The sequence below is a fragment of the Nicrophorus vespilloides genome, unplaced genomic scaffold (genome assembly GCF_001412225.1).
Source record: "Nicrophorus vespilloides isolate i.1.1-1 unplaced genomic scaffold, Nicve_v1.0, whole genome shotgun sequence".
Lineage (NCBI taxonomy): Eukaryota > Metazoa > Arthropoda > Insecta > Coleoptera > Silphidae > Nicrophorus > Nicrophorus vespilloides.
Window position 1 is genome coordinate 73,844 of NW_017098731.1, and position 22,704 is coordinate 96,547.

General features: G+C 35.0%; 3 protein-coding genes across 3 annotated transcripts; 1 reads left to right on the top strand and 2 right to left on the bottom strand.

Annotated features, from left to right (window-relative positions):
• Positions 1 to 412: 412 nt before the first annotated feature.
• Positions 413 to 8,425, bottom strand: LOC108563086 (tripartite motif-containing protein 45). The gene is made up of 7 exons (XM_017921666.1): positions 8,277 to 8,425; positions 3,354 to 3,736; positions 2,309 to 2,553; positions 1,845 to 2,042; positions 1,114 to 1,711; positions 797 to 1,044; positions 413 to 742 (listed from the first exon to the last, which is right to left on the bottom strand). Exons 2-7 carry the CDS (start codon positions 3,721 to 3,723, stop codon positions 485 to 487), a joined length of 1,917 nt encoding a protein of 638 aa, XP_017777155.1. The 5' UTR covers positions 3,724 to 3,736; positions 8,277 to 8,425; the 3' UTR covers positions 413 to 484.
• Positions 8,426 to 8,634: 209 nt separating this feature from the next.
• LOC108563077 lies at positions 8,635 to 10,594 on the top strand. The gene is made up of 6 exons (XM_017921651.1): positions 8,635 to 9,263; positions 9,319 to 9,886; positions 9,943 to 10,042; positions 10,098 to 10,151; positions 10,269 to 10,424; positions 10,476 to 10,594. The coding sequence occupies exons 1-6, from the start codon at positions 9,107 to 9,109 to the stop codon at positions 10,521 to 10,523; spliced, it is 1,083 nt and encodes a 360-aa protein (XP_017777140.1). The 5' UTR covers positions 8,635 to 9,106; the 3' UTR covers positions 10,524 to 10,594.
• A 7,281-nt stretch (positions 10,595 to 17,875) lies between these two features.
• LOC108563085 (solute carrier family 12 member 9) lies at positions 17,876 to 21,613 on the bottom strand. The gene is made up of 11 exons (XM_017921665.1): positions 21,469 to 21,613; positions 21,067 to 21,369; positions 20,877 to 21,011; positions 20,469 to 20,800; positions 20,204 to 20,408; positions 19,879 to 20,148; positions 19,643 to 19,819; positions 19,350 to 19,579; positions 18,898 to 19,289; positions 18,656 to 18,826; positions 17,876 to 18,588 (listed from the first exon to the last, which is right to left on the bottom strand). The coding sequence occupies exons 2-11, from the start codon at positions 21,326 to 21,328 to the stop codon at positions 18,075 to 18,077; spliced, it is 2,688 nt and encodes an 895-aa protein (XP_017777154.1). The 5' UTR covers positions 21,329 to 21,369; positions 21,469 to 21,613; the 3' UTR covers positions 17,876 to 18,074.
• Between the last annotated feature and the right edge of the window lie 1,091 nt (positions 21,614 to 22,704).

Below are 22,704 nucleotides of genomic sequence, written 5' to 3' on the forward strand. Positions count from 1 at the left end.
TTGTTATTGAGATAAGATCTAATATTGGATTTATCGGAATCATCAAGTATCGCTCGTTTCATAATTACAAGTCCTGATCAAATTTTGCAACTCATTTCGACAATGTCGATTATTTCGATTCATTCTTGCCATTTCTTTTAATGACTTTTTGGAGGCAACATAATAGTACATTGTTAAAAAATACTTATATTTTACACTTTTTGTTGAAAACAATAATTAAGCTGTTCAGCATTATCTTGAGAATGTTTAAACGATGTCCAATCTTTTGCATTTGAAAGGTTACTAAAACTAATGATGCAAAAATTAAGATTGCATTTCTTTGCTTTTCTTCTGGAAAAATTTCTAAATAAACTCAAAACTTAATAAATTAGATATAAATTATTTATTATTTTTCTATTTACAAATAATGTGGCATACAATAATAGAATTTCTGATTATATTTAGAGTATATTTATCACAAAAATATGAATCTATGTGTTATAATTTAGAGGGTAAATTGGTAATGACTTATAGAGTTGGAGCGGATGCATTCGGAGTGTTCGAGGACGTTTCCACAGCAGGACCAGTGTCTTCGGCCCGGATGTCCTTCGTGGCCGTGTCCGCATCCCCTGTAACCTCCAGGCATCTTTCCGCCACAACCGCAAGCCGCTTCTTTGCTGCCGCCGCTCGAGCAAAAGCTGCAGCAATGGAATGTGCCGTGGTGAGGCCGCAGCGTCTTCACCAAGATCGGTAAGGGTCCCTCCTGCAAATGATGATGATTAAAGAGGTGAGTTGGGTAAGGATGTAAGTGGTGAACCTTGAGTGGTTGATCGTTGATGTAAACGAACAGCCGTAACTTTCCCGCAACATCCGGTATGAAGCAGATGCGGTAGGTTCCATCCCTTCGGTCTTCCACGTGAATCTGCAGGGAACGACAGACGCCAGCGTCGCGATGCCTCAACTCAGCGGTCACATGTTCACCTCCCCTTTGCAAGGGGTTGTCGCTGACGTCGTGCGTTTCCAAAATAACTTCCGCCCGACGACCCACTCGAAGGTTCTGTAAACCTGCGATAAATCATAAACCATCAGACCAGTCAAAAACCAGACACCCGTCTTCCGCCTCATCTGTTTTACCGTTCGTGTGAAGGATGCAATGCTTGACGGAGACCGTTTGGGCTGTGATGACGCCGTACAAGGGACAACAGGTGTCGCTCGTGGCCATCTCTTTAGGGAGAAACTGCAGAGATCCCGACGCACTCAAATCCCTTCCCCCGTCCAATTTGTAGCAGTGCTCGAGTCGCCTCATTATCGGCTTCACGAAGCTGAGAACTTCCACATCCGTCCCTTCACGCAATAACTCATCGGCGAATGCAACAGCATCCCTCGCATCCTTCAACCTCCTCTGCAGATCGTCCCTGCTCCTATCGATCAACTGCTGCTTCTCGTTTCTCGCCTCCAGCAGCTGCTGGTGGAGGTTCTTCCGGTGCTCCTCCACCGCTCTCACGTAATCCTCCATGAAGCTCTCGATTTCCCCTCGCATATCGTCGCATCTCTTCTCTACCCTCTCCGACGTCCTCACCATTTCCAGCTCGTTCAGAGATCCCTCCTCGGCCAGCGATTTAGCCCTCTCCAAGGCGATCCTCATGTTCGTCATCTGGGATTTCGCGGCGCGATTTGCCACGTCGTGCGTGTGCCCCCGGTGTAATCCGTTCACGCAATCCCTGCACACGATCTGTAACAAAAATAGAAGAAACACGTGTGAAGAGTTTAACAGTTTCGCAGCCTCTTAAACGCACATGTGCCAACAACTCTTCCATCTGTCCGCGTCTCTACAATTTAAAAAGAAACTTCTGGTTAGTTGTTACCTGGCAACAAGTGGCGCAGAAGATGGAGAGCTCGCGTTCCGGATGCACCGAGCACATGACCTGCCTTCGAACGTTAGTGATTCCTCTTCGGCGCGCCTCATCCAACCCCAAAACCTCGTGGGACTTCTTCTGTCTGGCGTGACCGTCCGCACATTTCACGCACAAACTCATCGCACACTCGGTGCAACGACTCGTAGCCTACAACAAAAACAATAAACACGTTAAATTCCATTATTACTCCACAAATCATTTGTCAAATAAGTATAAACAATTCCTATTAAATAACATCTGTTTAATAATAATTATCAATATCTGAAACTATGTCAATTTTTATTGAACCGAGATATGAAATCTTCCTATTTATAAGTTATAGATGATATGAACTATTTTGACTATTACACAGCTTGAAATCAATACTTATCTCAAGATAATTTATTAAGAAAAATTGAATTATTTTTTTTTACCGTGACATCATTGGGGCAAAGATCGCAGAGCAGTTTCGTCGTGTGGGCGTTGAGGGTAGCCAAAACCATTCGATGTTGGATGAGGAAGTTCGGAGGTAAACCCAAGATACCTTCAGCAGGAATATCCGTGCGAGCTCTGCATATCGGACACTGTATTGTTCTTCCCATTTGAGATGCACTCTCCGAAGCCTCCTGACGATCGCTCACGTAACCCGAACCCCCAGATCCGTTACCCGTAGAACTTACTAAACCAAAAAAAAATAAAATGCAATTAACTACAATGTTGAGTTCTAAAGGTCAACTATTTGATAATGGATCGTTTACATAGAGGAAAAAAAAACTAGAATGGAAAAAATAAATTACATTGTAAACATATTTTTTTTTTTTGCAAGTCGAATGAACGTGGAATCTTATCGACAGCAATTAGAAAGACGCCACTTCGCGGTGCTTTGTATTTGTCCGTTCCGACGATGAACGCGATTAAAAGCCGACCGATAATAAACCAATTCACACTTCAATTAAGACTAGATATCGCATCTGACGATCCCGACTTTGATTCGAGATTTAGAGACCTTCGCATATAATTATTTACAGATACAATATATATATATTTAGAATCGCTTTCCGATTATTGTCTCAGATCGATCTCTTATTTAGCTTAGGTCAGTTAAGTTCAAGGTTCCTGAAATTGCTTATATTCATCATTGATTTAGTTAATTGGATGTGCACATCATTGGCTTCGGAAACCTACATAATAACGAGAAGGGAATAGGGGATATCTTAACATATGTTCATCATTAGAAAATATCTTTCTAGAATGAGTGAAGATTTTGTGATCAATTAATCTATAATTATTTTCATTCATAAAGTTTAAATCAATTAAGTAAATATCTTTTGTGCTCCTGTTATTAATTATTTTTTTTATCATTTCCGCTGTAATCTTATCACAACCCCTATGCATTTCCTGTTTTGATAGTTATCTTTAGTTTTCTTTCATCTCAACAACACTATTGTTGTTCCCTACAACAGATATTGATATACTGACCGTCTGAACCGTTGTTCCATGCAGGTGGATCGTAGCAGAACTCCAGCTCTTGCAGACATTTGGTGCAGAATGTGTGCAAGCAGTGGAGAACCCTCGGTTCCAGAAAGTGTCTGCTGCATTTGGGACATCGATATTTGTTGTCTTCGTCTATGGATGATTCCGATTGGCCGCAGATGCTGCGCGCCCTCGACGGCAGCTCCACGTTTTGGCTCGGATTTTTGGAATTGCCGGAATGCGGCGCCGATTTCGATCTGTCGTGCACGTACTTCGCCGGTTCTATGGATCTTCTCTTCGCCGAGCTCACGTCTTGGCTCTGCCGACGACGCGTGAAAGAGCCAAAGATGTACGAAATGTGATCCACTTCCATCATCTTGAAAGATAGCCTGAAGACATATAAAAACAAGGTGTTAAAATCTCTGCTTTGATCATTGATAACTCTTAATTTCTAATACTACTTCAATCATCAATTATTTATCATTTCCCAAAAGTGTATAAACATTTTCATTTTTATTAATTTCACCTAAAATGTAAACAAATTACACAATTATTTAAAATGATTTAATCTTTAAACCAAAAGCTATTTATTTATAACAAAACAATCTAATCTAATTGATTGTAGTTTAATTAATAAAATCGTATCGTAATTCGTCTGCAAAATCAGTGTTTTTTTTTTGTGAGATTACATTATCCAATACTCATAATTTTATAATACAATAGTATTTTATGGATCTAATCAAGTCTATATTTTCAAGTACCAATTACAATTTGTCTACAAATTACGCTATAAGAAATAAATTACACTTCATCATTTATTGTTTTACAAGGAAAGCCCTTGAAGTAGAGAAAAAAAATCCATTTACTTATGATAATTGTCTACGTGCAAAGGTTATCTGTTTCAATGTAACCGATTAAAAGTGCAATTCAATTTCCTTCCTCCCCAGCTAGTAAATCAAACGATATTATTGGCAATTAAACTCAAAGCACGTAAACGTGTGTCTCCGACGTTGTTACATTTTTTTTTTAGCTTCCACAAAGCGAAAGCGTAAACTTATTTCGCGCTCGTAAAACGGAGTAATTTGTAATGCAAATGTCGAGGATAACGGCGAGATACAGATCCTCGATCCGCATTTATATCTTTATTTATTTATGGACAACAAATATATTTGAACTGATATGCCTTCGATTCCAATCAATTTTACTACAATCTTGTCTAATTTTTTTTAAATTTTATTTCAATTATTATGTATTACATCTTACATAATAATTATTAGACCTATAAAGTTTTCATAACATATTATATTTATATTGGAAATATAAGGAACAAAAAATAATTACGAACGATAATACCGACTGTCATAAAAGAAGCGTTACCATTAAATAATGCCAAATTTCAATATTATTAAACAATTTATTATAAAATTTGATGATTCGCAATACAAAATTGTTAAATCAAAACTTACATAACATAAACGAAACGAAAATAACGTAAAATTTAAATGATTCGTTACTTTTTTTTTTACTTAGATTTACTAAAAGTACCATAACTTTTCAATCATGAAACGAATAGATGTTAAATATTTTCTAGGAAAAAAATAGATGATCCACACTACATTATTATACAATGAAAACTTACGTAACATAAATACGAAAAAATGAGATGTTAGTAAAATGATAACGCTTCTTTTATGACAGTCTGTACTTAAATGAGATATTTGACAATATTATTTTTACAACTAAATGCTGAAATAGTTCATAATTATATAATTACCAATGGAATGATTCTATAGCACGATGAATAATCATAGTTGACGTTATTTAACTTATCAAACTTTATTAAAAACAACAAATTGAATACGCATCTAAAATATAAATATTTATATAATTGGTTATTTTCGAAATTTACTGTTATCATGTTTTTCACTACAAATTACTTAATTATGATTAGAGTTGATATTTCTAATTATTTTCTGAGGCGCGCGTTCTACGCAAACGGTCGTTCCAATTAAAAAAAATATAATAATAAATACAAACAGACAATTTGGGCGCCGCGACGCGAATTCGTAACGAGGCCGGACGACGACAGAGATACGCGACCTTTTTTTTTTAATATTATTTTATGCAAATCGAGCGATAATTAAGTACAGTTACATCGAAGCAGCCGAAAACGACGTAAAACGGGGTTTCGATTGGGGACAGACTCTATGAACGTACATCGCGTAATTCGAACGTAAATTATCAGATGACATGCAAAAGTGGAGAAGAAGGGCGGATTCCGTTAGAAAGTTACCATATGCATATTTAAAATCCGCTGTTTATAAATACACGCTTCGACTTGAGAATAAAACCATTATTCTGCAGTCTATTTACTAAACACCGGGTAATGTCTATTTGCGACGGAGAAGACACGCAAACAAACAGGAGAGAATTCCAGTAGAAAAAGTGTAAAATAAATACAAAAAAAAAAGATACGATGAACTTGACCCACCAGAAGAAAACAACGAAGTGGAGGAAGAACAAGAAGAAAGGTGACGATGCTCCGACATAATATGGGTTATAATGCTACGTTGTATTTATAAACACGAAAAGCCCTCTCGCTAAATGTCTAAATATATTTTCGGAAACACGAAAACTCGTTTTGATTTGGACACGGGACCTCTCACTCACTGAGCTTATTTATAGATTGTCTTCTTCATTATTCTTCGCTTATAAGAAGAGGAGGAAAACAACAACAACATCAGCAAAAAAAAGATTCCCCCTGCAAATTACGACATCGGAAGAGGGAAGAAACTTGACTTGAAATGCGAGGAGATGGGTGGTAAAAATTCCGCGAAGAATGCCACCGCGAACAACGGCAGTAAAACGATATTTATACGGTTTTATGATTTCCTTTGATACTATAATTACAATTTGCTTCTTGCAAACAGGCCACTGCAGCATTTCCATTCCGATCATTGCGAGCAAACGATCACAACTGAAATTGTTATTGGATTTCCGATAAATTTGCAAACCAATTTACATTGCTTGAAGACAAGAAGTATTAGAAAGAATTGCTTTGCGTTATAACTGAAATGTTGTTTGTAACTTCTAGTAGGAATATTAACTGAACTATTATAGATTAAATTAATTGAATAGAAAGTTTTGGATGAAACTAATTCTGAGTAAGAAACAAATCGAATCGGAAGAAAACAGTTACAAAGAATAGACAAAAAATAACTTTATGATGTAATAAAGCAGATTTATTTCTTGCTAGAAGAAAATAACGAAATTTAATTGAATTGAGATAATCAAAGGAATGTTGAAGTAAAATTGTTAAAACAGAAAAAGAAAAAACAGCACTTAAGTAATGTTATCCATACCCAATTATGTATTTCACTTAAGAACCAATTAAGATTATGTATGCACATTTTCATAATAAATTATATTTTGCATGTACATTATTTTTCAACGCTATAATAAAAAAAAAAATATATGCATTCTCGATGATAATACGAAAACAACATAAACTTGACCCACTTAAACATGTCCATTTCCACTCAGTTTTTGATTCGTACAGTAAAAGAAAAACTGCAACTAAAGTAATTCTTACATTTTAATTGCACTAAATGCAAAAAAAAAATTGATTTTTTTCTCTAAAATATATAATGATGTACTTTTTTTTTTAGAATTCTCATTTAAAATTTTAAAAATAATAATTAATATTTTTCTGACGTAAAGACCTGCTTTTGTTCCGCGTAAGTAATAAATTATACTCGTTTTAAAACAAACAATATTCACGTAATGATAATAGGAACAAAATAAATATTTAAAAGGATTTGCATTAAAAATCGTTCAAATTTATTGAATTTATGAATATTCCATTATATTCATAAATATTTATTTAACAACATCCAAACTCTGATAAACTCTTAGTTTTAATGAAATTAACTTACTTAATATTGAATTTAGTTAAAAAGTTTATTTTTTAATATTCGTTACAATATTAATAAACGTGTTTGTGATTAAGGCACAATTTAATTATGCTTAAAGCGTATCCGTGTCATGTACTTACGTAGACCTGACCTACGAATGGTATAGTCTGAGCCAACTTTAGCAATGAATCATTCGAGTACAAATGTTTTCATTGCCCACAATTTCTAAACCTATATACAAAACACAGTTACAATCAGCTTAGTAAAATTTATAAAAAAAAAACTTTACTCTTCATATGAGTTGATAATTTTGAACATATATTATATTAATAAATTATGTTCAGTTTCATAATTGTTTTAAATACATTAAGAAATAAATAATTGATTTAATTCTTTGTAATCTAAATTAGATGAACAGATATAAAATAGATTGATACACAATCATCATTTATTTATAAAACAATAAGTTAATTAATTGTAAGTCGACTTAATTTAGTGAAATCTATTTGGATAATGTAGACAGGATAATTCATTGATAGACAGTTTACGTTATTGTTATTGTAAATATTGCATTTTGTTGTAAATCCATTCATGAATGTATTAAGTTTAAGTCAATAATTGTAGAAATTAATTGATTGCACTGTTTACGTTATGTTGAGAAATTAATGAATTTTGTTGCAAATCAAAATTTTTAATTGAAGTTTAAAGAAAAATAAAACAAATATTTTTTTTTTTTTAAATGAATGTAGTTGTCTGGTGATTACATGTAATTTTCCAATTCAGATCGTAATCTGCAATAATTGGATTGGATTTCGAGAGGGCTTCGAAAGCTGTAGAACGCCACACATTCAGGGATACAAAAATAAACATTGCGTTATCAAAACATAACAGGATGCCCGAAACTTATCATCTATATTTATAACTAACTACTTGTACCTATTGTTCGTAATTGTTTAAAGCAAAGAACTTTTTAAAGCATATGTGAATAATTTTTTTGAATAATTCAAGGACTCACGCGCTTTCAGCTTATCTGCAGATAATTCCAGTTCACGAGGCCTGGGTTAACATCGTTGTCGTTTGGTGAGGAAGGCGTCGCGACGTGTCTTTTGCGGGCGTCGTCCGAACACTGACTGACTGGTTTTCTCTTAGCCAGATGGCTTGGCTTCTGTGCCAGAGTGCGTTGCGTTCTCGCCGTCGTCGTCGTCGTCGTTCAAGAAGAAATTATAAATACCTCGCGAACAGCATATATTGTGTGCGGTTCACTTCAGACCGCCTCTAAAAACCTCATTGCTTTCATTTAAATCGCGTAACCGGCGTCGATTTTCTTGATTGATTTGCACATTCCGCACTCGCTTCGCTTCCAGACAGCATCCATTTCATATTCATATATTCACGTGCTCGTATTCCTGTACAGAGTACACGTTATTTATTGCCTTCCTCCTGCTTCTCCTCACCAATATCACCGCACTTCTCTCTCTCTATCTTTCTTTATTCTTAACATTTCCATTCGCTTTTGTTTCCTTTTATTCCACGAAGCCGAAACTTGTTTAACGCTAATTAAAGTCCCTCCCCGAAAACTGCTTCATTAAGTCAACTAACTGTTATTTCAATCGAGCTAAATTATTTGCAAAATATAATTAATAATGCAGAGTTCGATATTCCTGCTCACATCATCCAAATTTAATGAGACGTTTTTTCAATCGAGAAGCGAGCACAAATAATAGATACCAACTCATTCGATTATTCCGTTTAATGCAAACTTCTTTCGCTTGTAATTAGCGATTCGCGAAACATTTCCAACAAAAACTCAATTCCATCGAAAACTTCGTTAAACAAGTTTGAACAATGGTTCAGCTAGGTAAATTACCGATCAAAATACTGGAATTTCAGCTGCTGTGGCCGGAAAAGATTAACTTCAGCTACATTTTTAAAATTGCTGTATTCATCTCCTATATGACCATCTGCGCCATCGGGATGATTGGCCATTTTGTATACTCCTACGGTCAGTTTTATTCTCAAAGCGAAATCGCTCGAGCTATTTGATTCTTAACTTTCAGTTAACGATGAGTTTACCTATTTAAACATCGCCGACGATATGGCCGGTTGTTTGGCAACTCTTTCAGCAATCTACGTGATGTTGGTCCACATAAATAATGTAGGATCTTCGAGGGAACTGTTGCAAAGATTATCCGATTTTACGATGCACGAGAAACCCAAAGACGTCGATGTTCTGGATAAGCACCTGAACTTTGTTAGCGTCATCGCCTGCGTTCTTCTCTACATTTCGATGTTTCTTCAATGGGTTGTAGGCATAATGTCCAACTGTCCAGAAACTGGAGAGATTTCCGATTGCAGCTTCATAGTCACCGCATATCTACCCGATCCGTTCAACATCTTCATAAGTCCGTATAGACAGATTTTCATGACGTTGCAGATATCTTCAGCATTCATATGCGGTATCTGCGCGTTCTTCTGCCTCTGGATTCAAGTCTGCATTTCCCAGTTCATTGTAAGCAGGCTGAAACATCTCAAGTTTATGTTGAAGGAAATGTTGGTGATGAATAGTCGCGAGAAGCGACGTAGGCACATCAAGACCTGCGTTCTATACCAATACAACATCAACGAGTAGACATAGTTCAGCATCAACAATTTTAATTTTTTTTAATGTATTTACATTTAAGGATATGGTTCGACTTCAACAATAGCTCGAAGAATATCTTCCTAATCCATATTACAGTATCGCCAGTTGTCATGAGCATGATTGCTTATCAATTGCTCTACGTAAGTACTGAAAGCACATACATCAAGATAACTAATTGATTGATTACTATTGAAGCAATTCAAGTTTGTGAATTTCGTACACTTGGTTGTCTGGAACTTGGCGGTACTTGTAAGTTGCTATTACGGAGAGAAGCTCATTAACGAAGTATAACTTCTTTTTTAAAACTTCAATAACTTATCATAATACTAATTATTCGGTAAAATTGCTAATAGATACTGTTTTCAGAGTGAGACCCTCATGGATACTGCATATGATAGTATACCATTTGATGAAGATTATGAAACCACGAAGGACATGCTTCTGATCATGAAGAGGGGGAAGTATGCAATGTACATCTCTGCAGGTGATTTCGCTATTTGCAGACATGTAACTTATATGACGGTACAAATACCAGTCAAATTTTTATACACAATTTAATTGAATTATTTTTAGATCATGAAAACTATGTACTCTTATCTAACTATATTGACCAAAACTTAGATTCATAAATTACGCTTGCTAAGTTCCCTATTCAACAAAAACACAACTTAAAATTAATTATGGATTTTAAACGAGAAATGCAACTTTAAGAAATATTCGTCGCAAGCACACATTAAATAAATGCTTTTAAAGGTAGCATTAAATTTCTATTGTTTCAAGAATTATAGAATAGAAAATAAAGTACTTTTGCATGTTCAGACTTGTACATTTTAAATATAATATAAAATACTTTCCTGTTAAAATTTCCTTATTGATATTTACAAACACTAAAATATACACTATACACTAAAATATATGATTTCTAACTTGAATGAAGATTTACTGTACTAACCAAAATATACAAACTAAATTTGTAAATTCTCAACTCTCAGAAATCAGTCACATACGGAATAGGCATTCCAGTGTCCAACATTGCCATCTTCCTGCTCCATCTTCACAGTGGAATTATTCGCAATCTGCAGCAAACATTGCCTACGCCATACAAGGTGCAAGAAATGTTGTAATATTCTTTGACTCTCTATCCTCCATCAGCAGTATTTTCAGCGAACGTCAGATTGCCATGAAATTTGGTACTTCTTAAAAATCATATGTATAGAGGCGCCATCTACATGTCATCCTACGACCTTATTAAGTTGAGGTATAATTAAAATTATAAGTAGCGTTTTCAAAATTTTGAAATGGACAACATTATTTAAAAACTTAATATTTTAGTAATTGAAGCAATCGAAATATTTTATATTTACTTCCAATGGATGTTTTCTCTGTACTTAAGTCCTTTATATAAAACAAAGTCTTGTCTGACAATAATCATTAATTTTAAAAATGACCCAAATTCATTCGCATCATTATTATAAACTCATAATGTAAAATTATAGCATATACTTCAACTACAAACAAATTATTTCCAAATGATTACCATACAAATTGACTTACAGAACTTGAAGTAAAACTCTCACAGATTATAAAATATTACTAAATTACTCACTGTAAGTTTTAGAACTGTACCATATGCGAATGATTCGAAATGCATTGTTTCTAGGCAACAATTCACTAACACGTGTTTCCCGCTACATTATTCCGTTTATTATAATTTTTGCAGCTGCAATTAATGCAATTTTATTTTATCCGACTTGTAATTAGTCCATGAAAAAAAAAACGAATTTAATGGAACAGCTCACCGTCCCCTTGTAATTAATAAAGAGCCACGAGCTCTTATATAAACCCACCTCGATTCAGAAGTTTCCTAACAAAACCGAGACGCGATGGCGGAAGAAGATGTAGAATTGCTATTGTTTATCAAGAAGATACTAAATCTATACATGTTGATGCCGAAAAAAAACAATTTTCTATACGTAAAGTTCGTCCTATTCTTTATCTACGCGAATATCGTGACAGTTGGGATGGTCGGGCATTTGCTGTATTTTTACTGTTAGTATCACTGATGAAAAATCGCATACTTCCACATACCTATGATAACTGTGCGTTTCAGACAATGATCAGTTTACGTACATAAACATCGGCGATGATTTGGCAGGGATCTTATCCGTAATCTGCGCCTGGTTCATGGTATTCATATACTTAAAGAACCGCAAGAAAATTATACTTGTTGTAGAAAAATTATCAGATTTCAGTGAGTGCGAGAAGCCAAAAAACATAGCTGAAGCGAACAAGCAGATGAATCTGATGGGCATCTACGTCTTCAGCTGGATACAAGGTTCGATGATACTGGTATGGTTAATTAACTTGATAGTGAGCTGCCCGGAAACCGGAGAGGTGTCAGATTGCGGCCTGACGATATCTGCCTACATTGGGATAAACATTTACTCAAGCCCGGCTCGCCAGATCTTCATGACGTTTCAAGTCTCGTCCTCGTTTTCTTCCGGATGTACTACATTTTTCGTCAACTTGATTATCCTGGCAATCTCTCATTTACTGATCAACAGGATCAGACATTTAAAGCTAATGTTGACGGAGATTCCTGTGCTGAAAACTCGCGCAGAACGCCGCAAACATATAAGGACCTGCGTCATCTATCATCACAAAATTATCGAGTATATTATGTTTCATCAATTTTCATCACTGATATTATAAATAATACGTTTTTAGGATATGGGAAGAATTCAACGAGTCTTCAAAAAATATTTTGATCTGCCACATTACAGCGACTCCTGTAATCATGAGCATGATAGCTTACCAATTTCTCAACGTGCGTAACAAAAAAAATCTATTAATTTATACACAATTATTTCATCGCTTTAATTTTACTTCAGAAATTCGAATATGTGAGTTTATCTCACGTTTTCGCTTGGAATCTTGCATCATTGGGAAATTGCGTGTTTGGGGAAAATCTTATAACAGAAGTAAGTACACATTACAAGTGAATACATCAACAGCAAGTAGATTATTTCAGAGTGAATCCATTGCGTTTAGTGCGTACGAAAACATTCCATTCGATGGAGATAATCAAACAGCCAAAGACTTGGCACTAATTATAATGAGAAGCAGGCATCCAATGTATTTATCTGGTGGTGATTTCGGTATTTGCAGGCATATTACGTACATGGCGGTATTTCCAATAATTTAAACCGAGTTATTTATATTAAATGCATATTTACAATCATTTTCAGATTTTAAAGACGATGTATTCGTATCTAACATTGTTATTCCAAACAAGGTAAAGGTATAAATCTAGTATTATATACACACAATTACACTATAAGTTGGAAAAATATGACATATTGAAACAACTTTACACTGCAAATGCTTATAAAAAAATTTACATGTAGTAAATAATAAGTATCTAATAAATAGATTGGCTACCTAATCAGGTCAAGGATTTAAATTCGATAGATCAGTTACATATTCTGTTATTTTCAAAGGAGTTTGTTACCACATGTAATAAATATAATATTGAAAATTCTAAAGTGCATTTTTAATAATAATGTAAACGCTCTTGCATCGACCCAAAAGCTTGTGGAGATTATCTTCAACATTAAGAAATAAGATGATCTCCAGGTATTAGAACATGAACCACTCATAAATCAGATGTAAATAATAATAGAAATCAAGAAGATATGTAATAGAATACAATGTCCAAAAGTGTATCTTTATGTTTTATAGATATAGCAATAAATAAAATGATCATTATTGATTTTATTTCCATCTTATATGGTAGAGCGCAACTGTTAACTGATTTCATATAACTATGATCAAAGTCGTCAAGCATATAATAGATGTCATCTAATAATCATACAAAAAATGTATTTTCTGTAAACTTAATTAAGAACGTCACTCGAATGAATGCATATTTCTTGCAATTTTCACCTTTTTTTGTACAAAGAAAGCGTTGCATTTTCAGACAAAAATATATAACAAACAAAAACAAAATATAACTTGTTACGGAAGTTATATATATAACACCTCACTCAATAAGTTCGTAGGATGTCTAATAAAACATCAACTTTTGGGCAATATTCGAATAAAGTGAACATAGTCTCCAAAAGTGATACATTTATTCCAACGCTTCTCTAACATTTTGATACCTTTCTTGTAGATAGATTTATCTTTGACCTCAAAATACGCTTCAGTTTCTGCAATCATTTCTTCATTAGAGCCAATCATCTCTTTCCCATGAGCATTTTTTTTTAGGTCTGCAAACAGATAGTAGTCGCAGGGAGCCAGATCAGGAGAATACGGTGGATGGGAAAGCAATTCGTGCATTTTTGCCATTGCTTTGCTTGAACATTATTTTTTCCCAACAAAATGCAATGTTTTATCAACACAAGAAATTCAGATTTTTCCATTGTTTTCAAAATTACAAAACTAAAACTAAACCAATGTGAACTAAATGTCAGATTGCCATAAAAATGTTGGTACTTCTTAAAAATCATATGTATAGAAGCGCCATCTACATGTCATCCTACGAAATTATTGAGTAAGGTGTTAATTAAGATTATAAGTAGCGTATTGAGATGATCTTAGTGATACATAACTATTTTAAACACAAACATTAAAGAAATACATTATTCAAAATTTTGAAATGGACAACATTTTTTAAAAACTTAATATTTTAGTTATTGAAGCAACCGAAATATTTTATATTTATTTCCAATGGATGTTTTCTCTGAACTTAAGTCCTTTATATAAAACAGAGTCTTGTCTAACAATAATCATTAATTTAAAATATGATCCAAATTCATTCGCATCATTATTTCAAACTCATAATATAATATTATAGCAACTAAACAAATTATTTCCAAATTATTACCATACAAATTGACTTAAAGTAAAACTCTCATAGATTATAAAATATTACTAAGTTACTCACTGTAAGTTTTAGAACTGTACCATATGCGAATGATTCAAAATGCATTGTTTCTAGGCAACAATTCACTAACACGTGTTCCCCGCTACATTATTCCGTTTATTCCAATTGTTGTAGCTGCAATTAATGCAATTTTTTTGTATCCGACTTGTAATTAGTCCCTGAAAAAAAAAACGAATTCACTAGAACAGCTCACCGTCCCCTTGTAATTAATAAAGAGCCACGAGCTCTTATATAAACCCACCTCGATTCAGAAGTTTCCTAACAAAACCGAGACGCGATGGCGGAAGAAGATGTAGAATTGGTATTGTTTATCAAGAAGATACTAAATCTATACATGTTGATGCCGAAAAGAAACAATTTTCTATACAAATTAAAATTTGTCCTATTCTTTATCTACGCGAATTCGGTGACAGTTGGGATGGTCGGGCATTTGCTGTATTTTTACTGTTAGTATCACTGATGAAAAATCGCATACTTCCACATACCTATAATAACTGTGCGTTTCAGACAATGAACAGTTTACGTTCATAAACATCGGCGATGATTTGGCAGGGATCTTATCCGCAATCTGCGCCTGGTTCATGGTATTCGTGTACTTAAAGAACCGCAAGAACATTATACTTGCTGTAGAAAAATTATCAGATTTCAGTGAGTGCGAGAAGCCAAGAAACATAGCTGAAGCAAACAAGCAGATAAATCTGATGGGCATCTACGTCTTCAGCTGGATACAAGGTTCGATGATACTGGTATGGCTAATTGAATTGATTGTGAGCTGCCCGGAAACCGGAGAGATGTCAGATTGCGGCCTGGCGACGTCCGCCTACATTGGGATAAACATTTATAAGAGCCCGGCTCGCCAGATATTCATGACGTTTCAAGTCTCATCCGCGTTTTCTTCCGGATGTACTACATTTTTCGTCAACTTGATTATCCTGGCAATCTCTCATTTACTGATCAACAGGATCAGACATTTAAAGCTAATGTTGACGGAGATTCCTGTGCTGAAAACTCGCGCAGAACGCCGCAAACATATAAGGACCTGCGTCATCTATCATCACAAAATTATCGAGTATAATACGTTACATCAATTTTCATCACTGATATTAAAAATAATACGTTTTTAGGATATGGGAAGAATTCAACGAGTCTTCAAAAAATATTTTGATCTGCCACATTACAGCGACTCCTGTAATCATGAGCATGATAGCTTACCAATTTCTCAACGTGCGTAACAAAAAAAAAGTATTAGTTCAATCACAAATTATTTCATCGCTTTAATTTTACTTCAGAAATTCGATTATGTGAGTTTATCTCACGTTTTCGCTTGGAATCTTGCATCATTGGGAAATTGCGTGTTTGGGGAAAATCTTATAACAGAAGTAAGTACACATTACAAGTGAATACATCAACAGCAAGTAGATTATTTCAGAGTGAATCCATTGCGTTTAGTGCGTACGAAAACATTCCATTCGATGGAGATAATCAAACAGCCAAAGACTTGTCACTAATTATAATGAGAAGCAGGCATCCAATGTATTTATCTGGTGGTGATTTCGGTATTTGCAGGCATATTACGTACATGGCGGTATTTCCAATAATTTAAACCAAGTTATTTATAATAAATGCATATTTACAATCATTTTCAGATTTTAAAGACGATGTATTCGTATCTAACACTGTTATTCCAAACAAGGTAAAGTATTAAAATCTAGTATTATATACACACAATTACACTATAATTTGAAAAAAAAATACATATTGAAACAAGTTTTACACTGTAAATGCTTATAAAGAATTTTACATGTAGTAAATAATAAGTATCTAATAAATTGATTGGCTACCTAATCAGGTCAAGGATTTAAATTCAATAGATCAGTTACATATTCTGTTAGTTTTAAAGCAGTTTGTTACCACAAGTAATAAATATTGAAAATTCTAAAGTGCAGTTTTAATAATGTAAACGTTCATGCATCGACCCAGAAGCTTATGGTAATATATGAATATATTGAAGATACATTATGCAATAAGATGATCTTTGGGTATTAGGAACATGAACCACATGGAACATGAACCACACATAAATCAGATGTAAATAATAATAGAAATCAAGAAGATATGTAATGGAATACAATGACTAAAAGTGTATCTTTATGTTTTACAACTAAACCTGAAATGATCGAAATTGATTTTATTTTCATCTTACATTTGTATAAACTTACCTTATATGGTAAAGCGCAACTGTTAACTAATTTCGTATAACTATGATCAAAGTCCAAAGAATGAATGGATATTTCTAGCAATTCTTACTTTTTTTTGTACAAAGAAAGCGTTGCATTTCCAGACAAAAATATGTAACAAACAAAAACAAAATATAACTTGTCACGGAAGTGTTCAGAACTATATGTGCATTTTTTCAATAAAATTAATTACTTAAACCGAAAATTGTTGAAAAAATAATCAGCAATGAAAGTAAATATGTGTATTAGTATTAACTTATATGTATTAATTATCAAATTACTTACTAATTTTTGAAGTTTTCATAGCTTGTAAACAACACCAAATTGATCACACATAGTTTCAAATTGAAACTTTTGAAAAAGACTGCATTTGTATCGATGGTAGCGCCAATCGCGGACTTTTCATATAATAACTTTGCATATTCGTTAATTTGGTTGCATATATCATATAATTTTAAGTCAAACGTAGATACAAAAATATTTTAATATTTATATAAGTGCTTAATAGAGAATTCAACGAAACAGTATTGTTTTAGTTTAAAAATAGATGATTTTTTATATATATCTCAATTCGGATTGGTACATCACAGTATTCATTTGTCCCAAATTTGTTCATATAAAAGTAACAGTTTGTAATTGATAAAAATAAAGCTAATAACAAGAAATGATTCAAAAAATAACACTACTTTCAAAACTCCTCTTGCCAATTCTGTTCCCATACAAAATATTGGAAAAGCAATCTCTAAAATATTCTAATGAAATAATTGATTTAAAATATATACGTGTATATTGAAAACTTAAATTTAAAAATATTATATTGTTTTAGTTTAAAATAGATGATTTGATTTGTTTGTATACATCTCAATTCGGTTTTGGTAAATCACAGTTTTCTTTTCTCCTCAATTTGTTGATAGCAAACTAACGCTTAGATAAAATAATACTAATAAAAATATAATTAATGGATTAAAAGTGATTTAAAATTGATTATTAAAGAGTATTGGATATGACGGTGCTGACGCCGTGGACGAGGATCGTGGGCGGAAGATCGTTGGTGATTGTGCCAAGGTCATCGAGAAAATCGGATGCAGCACTCTCCTCCAACGGCGGGTTGGATAAATAGATGAAGGAGAGCGAGGTGAAAGCCGACTGCTCGCTGATCAGCTCGTTGCATCTGCTCAAGTACTCCTCGGGCTCCTGGTTTTGTGACTCGAAGACATCCTTCCAACCAATCACCGGATATATCTCTGCGCTGATTCTCAACTCTTTCAGAAGTTCCTTGATCTTGTCGACGTGGTTCTGCTGTGCAGGTGTGTTGACCAAAAGCGGAGAGTGCTTGGTCTCATCGCAAACGCAGATCCTCAGCGTAAACTTGCGCCACTGCTGTACCATGTTTATGATGCACGCCAGCTGCATCATGAACAAGGATGTTGTATCGAAGGCGTCTCCTTCAGTTGGATGCAAGAAATTGATGGGCCACACGTCAATAAACTTTTTTTCCTTCCTGAAACATCATCATAATACATGATTTATAAACGCGTATTATTAGACATTAAATATTTGACACTTACTTGTTGTGATCTTTGTTCAATTTATAAAAGTTGCGACAAACGCACAGATTTTTGTTGAATCGCAGAACGTCGCTCATCATGTGCACATATTCCACTGCGCCCAAATTACTGAAATCCTTCAATGGGAATATGTCTTCGGTGAAACTGTTGCTCTGATAAGATGATTCGACGCTAATAGTTGAAACAGCAATAATTAATACATTTTCTACTTAAAAATATAAATAAGTAGATTAAGTTAATACCTTAATAAAAAGTCTTGTGGTACTTGTTTATCCAGGAATCCAAGGACGACAGTGTTTGGTTTCATGGCTCCCATGCCTGAAAGCCTCATGAGGTGCTGCAAACCATCCTGAACGGTCTTGGCGACAGTCAATTCGACGAAAGCTTTGACCTTCAAATGATCCACTAAATTCAACCAATGCGGCAATAATTCCAAACTAGGATCCGCCACTTCGTTATTCGCGTCTCCGGTGATTACGTGTCCCAGGACGTAAAGCCCGCTCTTCTTCAAATCGTTTATGAAATCGATTAAAGGACACGCGGATCTCGGACTGTTCACTAATAGCAGCATCTGCGGCCTCCAAAACTTCACGTGATCCTTCCTGGAGTCCAGAAGCAACAGATATTTGCGCACCTAAACAATGTTACAATTGTTGCTCATTATTTGATTCAATTAGATGTGTGTGAAGCGTACTTGATGGAAGATCAATGCCTGACTTATGCTTCCCCAATGAGTTTCCTTGGAAGGTGAGAATAAATGAAGGAACATGATTAGGATCAGGCACAGCAGGATGCTGCAGGACGCGTATATCGGACTGATCACGAACATCATGATGAGCGTTCCCATTAAGCCGATGAAAGCCGTGTGCCAGGTGAAGTATTTGAACGAAGGCCGGAAGTTAGGTGCACTGGCCAATTCCAATCCTTAATTATCGAAAATATAGGAAATTAGTACATGAAAAAGACATTTACATTCGAAGTATTCACCTAAACAAGCCATGTTAGTCGCCAGGTAACTCAATAGGAACAGCACGGAATTCAATTGCGCTATCAAATTCAACGATCCGATGAGAAGTACGAATTCCACCAAAAGCCAGGAACAAATCACGGCGGCCACGGGATTTCCCCTCCACGTACCTTTGGTTACGAAGTCCAAGAGCGATCCTTAAAATACGCAAATTTAGTACGATTTCTATGCTTGTTTCCAAGAATTTGTAAATTACCGAAAACTCGGTCTTTGGCTAACGCTTCCAGAACTCGAGATCCACCAATCACGTTACTTAACGCCGCTGACCATGTGGCAGTTATCAAACCGAGTGCCACGTTTCCGGTGAGCACGTTGATTCCCGCCAAGTACAAGTAATCGTTTTGCAAGAGGAAACGGCTGCAAGTCGCCGCCGTCAATAACGAAATTGCTATGTAAATCACCAAAGTGTAAGCCACCGCGGACAAAGTACCATGCAAAATGGATTTCCCTGGAGTCTTCAGTTCGCCTAAATATTTAGAATTCGTTTAATTTTATAAATTAAGCTGAAGTATTTAAATTACCGCTCATATTAGCACCAGCCATGATTCCAGTGACGCCAGAGAATAATACTCCGAAGACCGAAGCGAACGACACCATTTCTCCGTGCGAGGTGTAGTCTTTTCCGTAACTGGGATACAAGTTATCGTTCATCGTTAAGCCGCTCAAGCCTGTGTATTGTGCCGTAGTTATATTTCCGACCAAATCGTTTGCATCGGGAATCGCCACCTAGTAAAACCGATACAAAAATTTAAATCATTTCAAAGCTAATTATTAATTATTTCTTACTTCCAAAGGCCCTTGATAAAAGAAACTGAAAAATGTAATGCCCAGGCACGCGCAAACTATGGTCAGGATAAAAACGCTCGTTTTAGCGAACATACTGGCTCCAATCAGACACACCACCAAGTTCAAGGTGTTAACGCCTGAGCAATACAAGAACTGCCACCATCTGCCATCTGGTATAACTCCCTTGATCAAGTACCCTGATGGTCCAATATTTTCAACTAATCCTTCCACGCACCCTGAGATACATAGAGCACTGCTTGCAATATTTGCCAAAAAGAACAATGTGCCAATGGATCCACCAAACTCAGGTCCCAAAGTCCTACTTATCATAACTGAAGCAACGGAATAGGAAAAAAAATGCTCATAACTAGATACAAATGATAATATTACTAAACAGTAAAAGGATACAATAAGCTCCTCCACCCTCCACAGCTCCATTGGTTGAGATGGCACAAACTGAAGACACAGTGAACACCAAAATGGCATAAGCTATCACAAACTGAAGCAAAGTAACCAACAGTCCTGCATTCCCAACTATGTAGCCTAAAAGAAAACAATATTTGTATACTTCATCAGTGCATGGATTCATTAATGTTACCCATTCGCAAAAAAATCAAGGCTGAGAACATGGAAAGTGAGACTGGGCTGAATACCCCAGCAAATGTTCCCAAGGTTCTTGTTTCTGTCCTTTGTTCAGACATTGAACCGAATTCTATGTATCCCCCATCATTGGTGTTGGTGGTGGTGGTATTTCTGCCGAAGAGCCCAGACAGATGTCCCATGATTTTGCTCCTCTGGGAGACCAATGGACTTTTATCATTTAAATCATTGTTGGTGGAACCTACGTCCGGGGCGAGCATCTTCGTAGAATTTGCACTTCCCGTGTTGGAAGACGATAACGCTGGCAAAATAATATTTACATGACTAATCTGATAATAATTCGCATCAACAACAAACGAAATTCGATTGAAATGAAAATTTATCGTTACGAAATACTCACGTTCAAGGAAGGCACAAAACTAAACTGTTTTTTTCTTGGATAAACGTCTAGTAGTAAATGCTAGGGGCGTAGAAACATTTCGAAATGTGTATTGTATTCATAAACACATACGTAAGTAATTGTACTGAAATGCATTTAATGTATAGGCAACTAAATTAACATGGTAACAAAGTGATGTAAGAAGTGTGTGTTGCACTATGCTAATGATAATCTTTATTATATAAAGTTACAACTAATTGAGCTCCTGTTGTTATTTAATTAATATTGGAAATATAATAAAATTTTAATGATTATACCAGTGCTCCGCAACCGGTGTGTCATGAGCCGACACAAGTGTGACGCGATTAAATAAGACAATATTCTAACTAAATAATTTTTGAACGGTCCAATTCGAGAGGAATTTATAGAATTAAGTAATGACGGGACGTTAAAATTTTACTTTGCGGATGTCTTCTGGATTTTCGTTAAGAAAGAATTTGGTGTGTCGTAGGTGAGAAAAGGTTGCGGAGCACTGGATTATACAATATTATCATAATTATATCACAAATACGCGTGCGCAAGGCCCGCAATGTTTCACAACATCATGCATAGATGTCATCAGAAACCTCAACAAAGTGCAATAGATGCAAGGAATCTTCTCAACTGGTCCCAAACGTCAGAAGCTATTGCATGCTAGTGAAGAGGAACCGAGTTAACTTGCAAAAAAATAAGTGATTGTACAAAATTTTTATATTCATATAGATTTTGTGAAGTGCTAATTTGAAGTTATAAAGAAGACAAGACATCCAACAACATGGGCAAAGGTATATTTTAAGTAGTTGAAGCAGTTACAATTAGGGGAATCCCCTCTTTATGTTTCTTACATTTTTTTTTTATTGCATCATGATAATGTAATTTGATATTTTTTTCTTATTGCTATTTAAGTTTTTTAATTTATGATTATATCCACTAAAAAAAGATGCATTGCATTGATGAGTATTATGAATATTAATAATATTAACCCAGCGTTAGTGTTGTGGAGTATCACATACCCCAGCATCACTATTTAATGCTCTAAAACAGTGATTCCCAAAGTGGTCTATATCGACCCCCAGGGATCTATGACAACCTGCAAGAGGATTATGTAAGCACAAAAAAAAATTGGGGGTCTATGAAATGAAAATGGGGGTCCACGATAGTGGATCTCAACATACACTGATAGTGCCTATTAAATTATACTATCTTATAATATAAAGA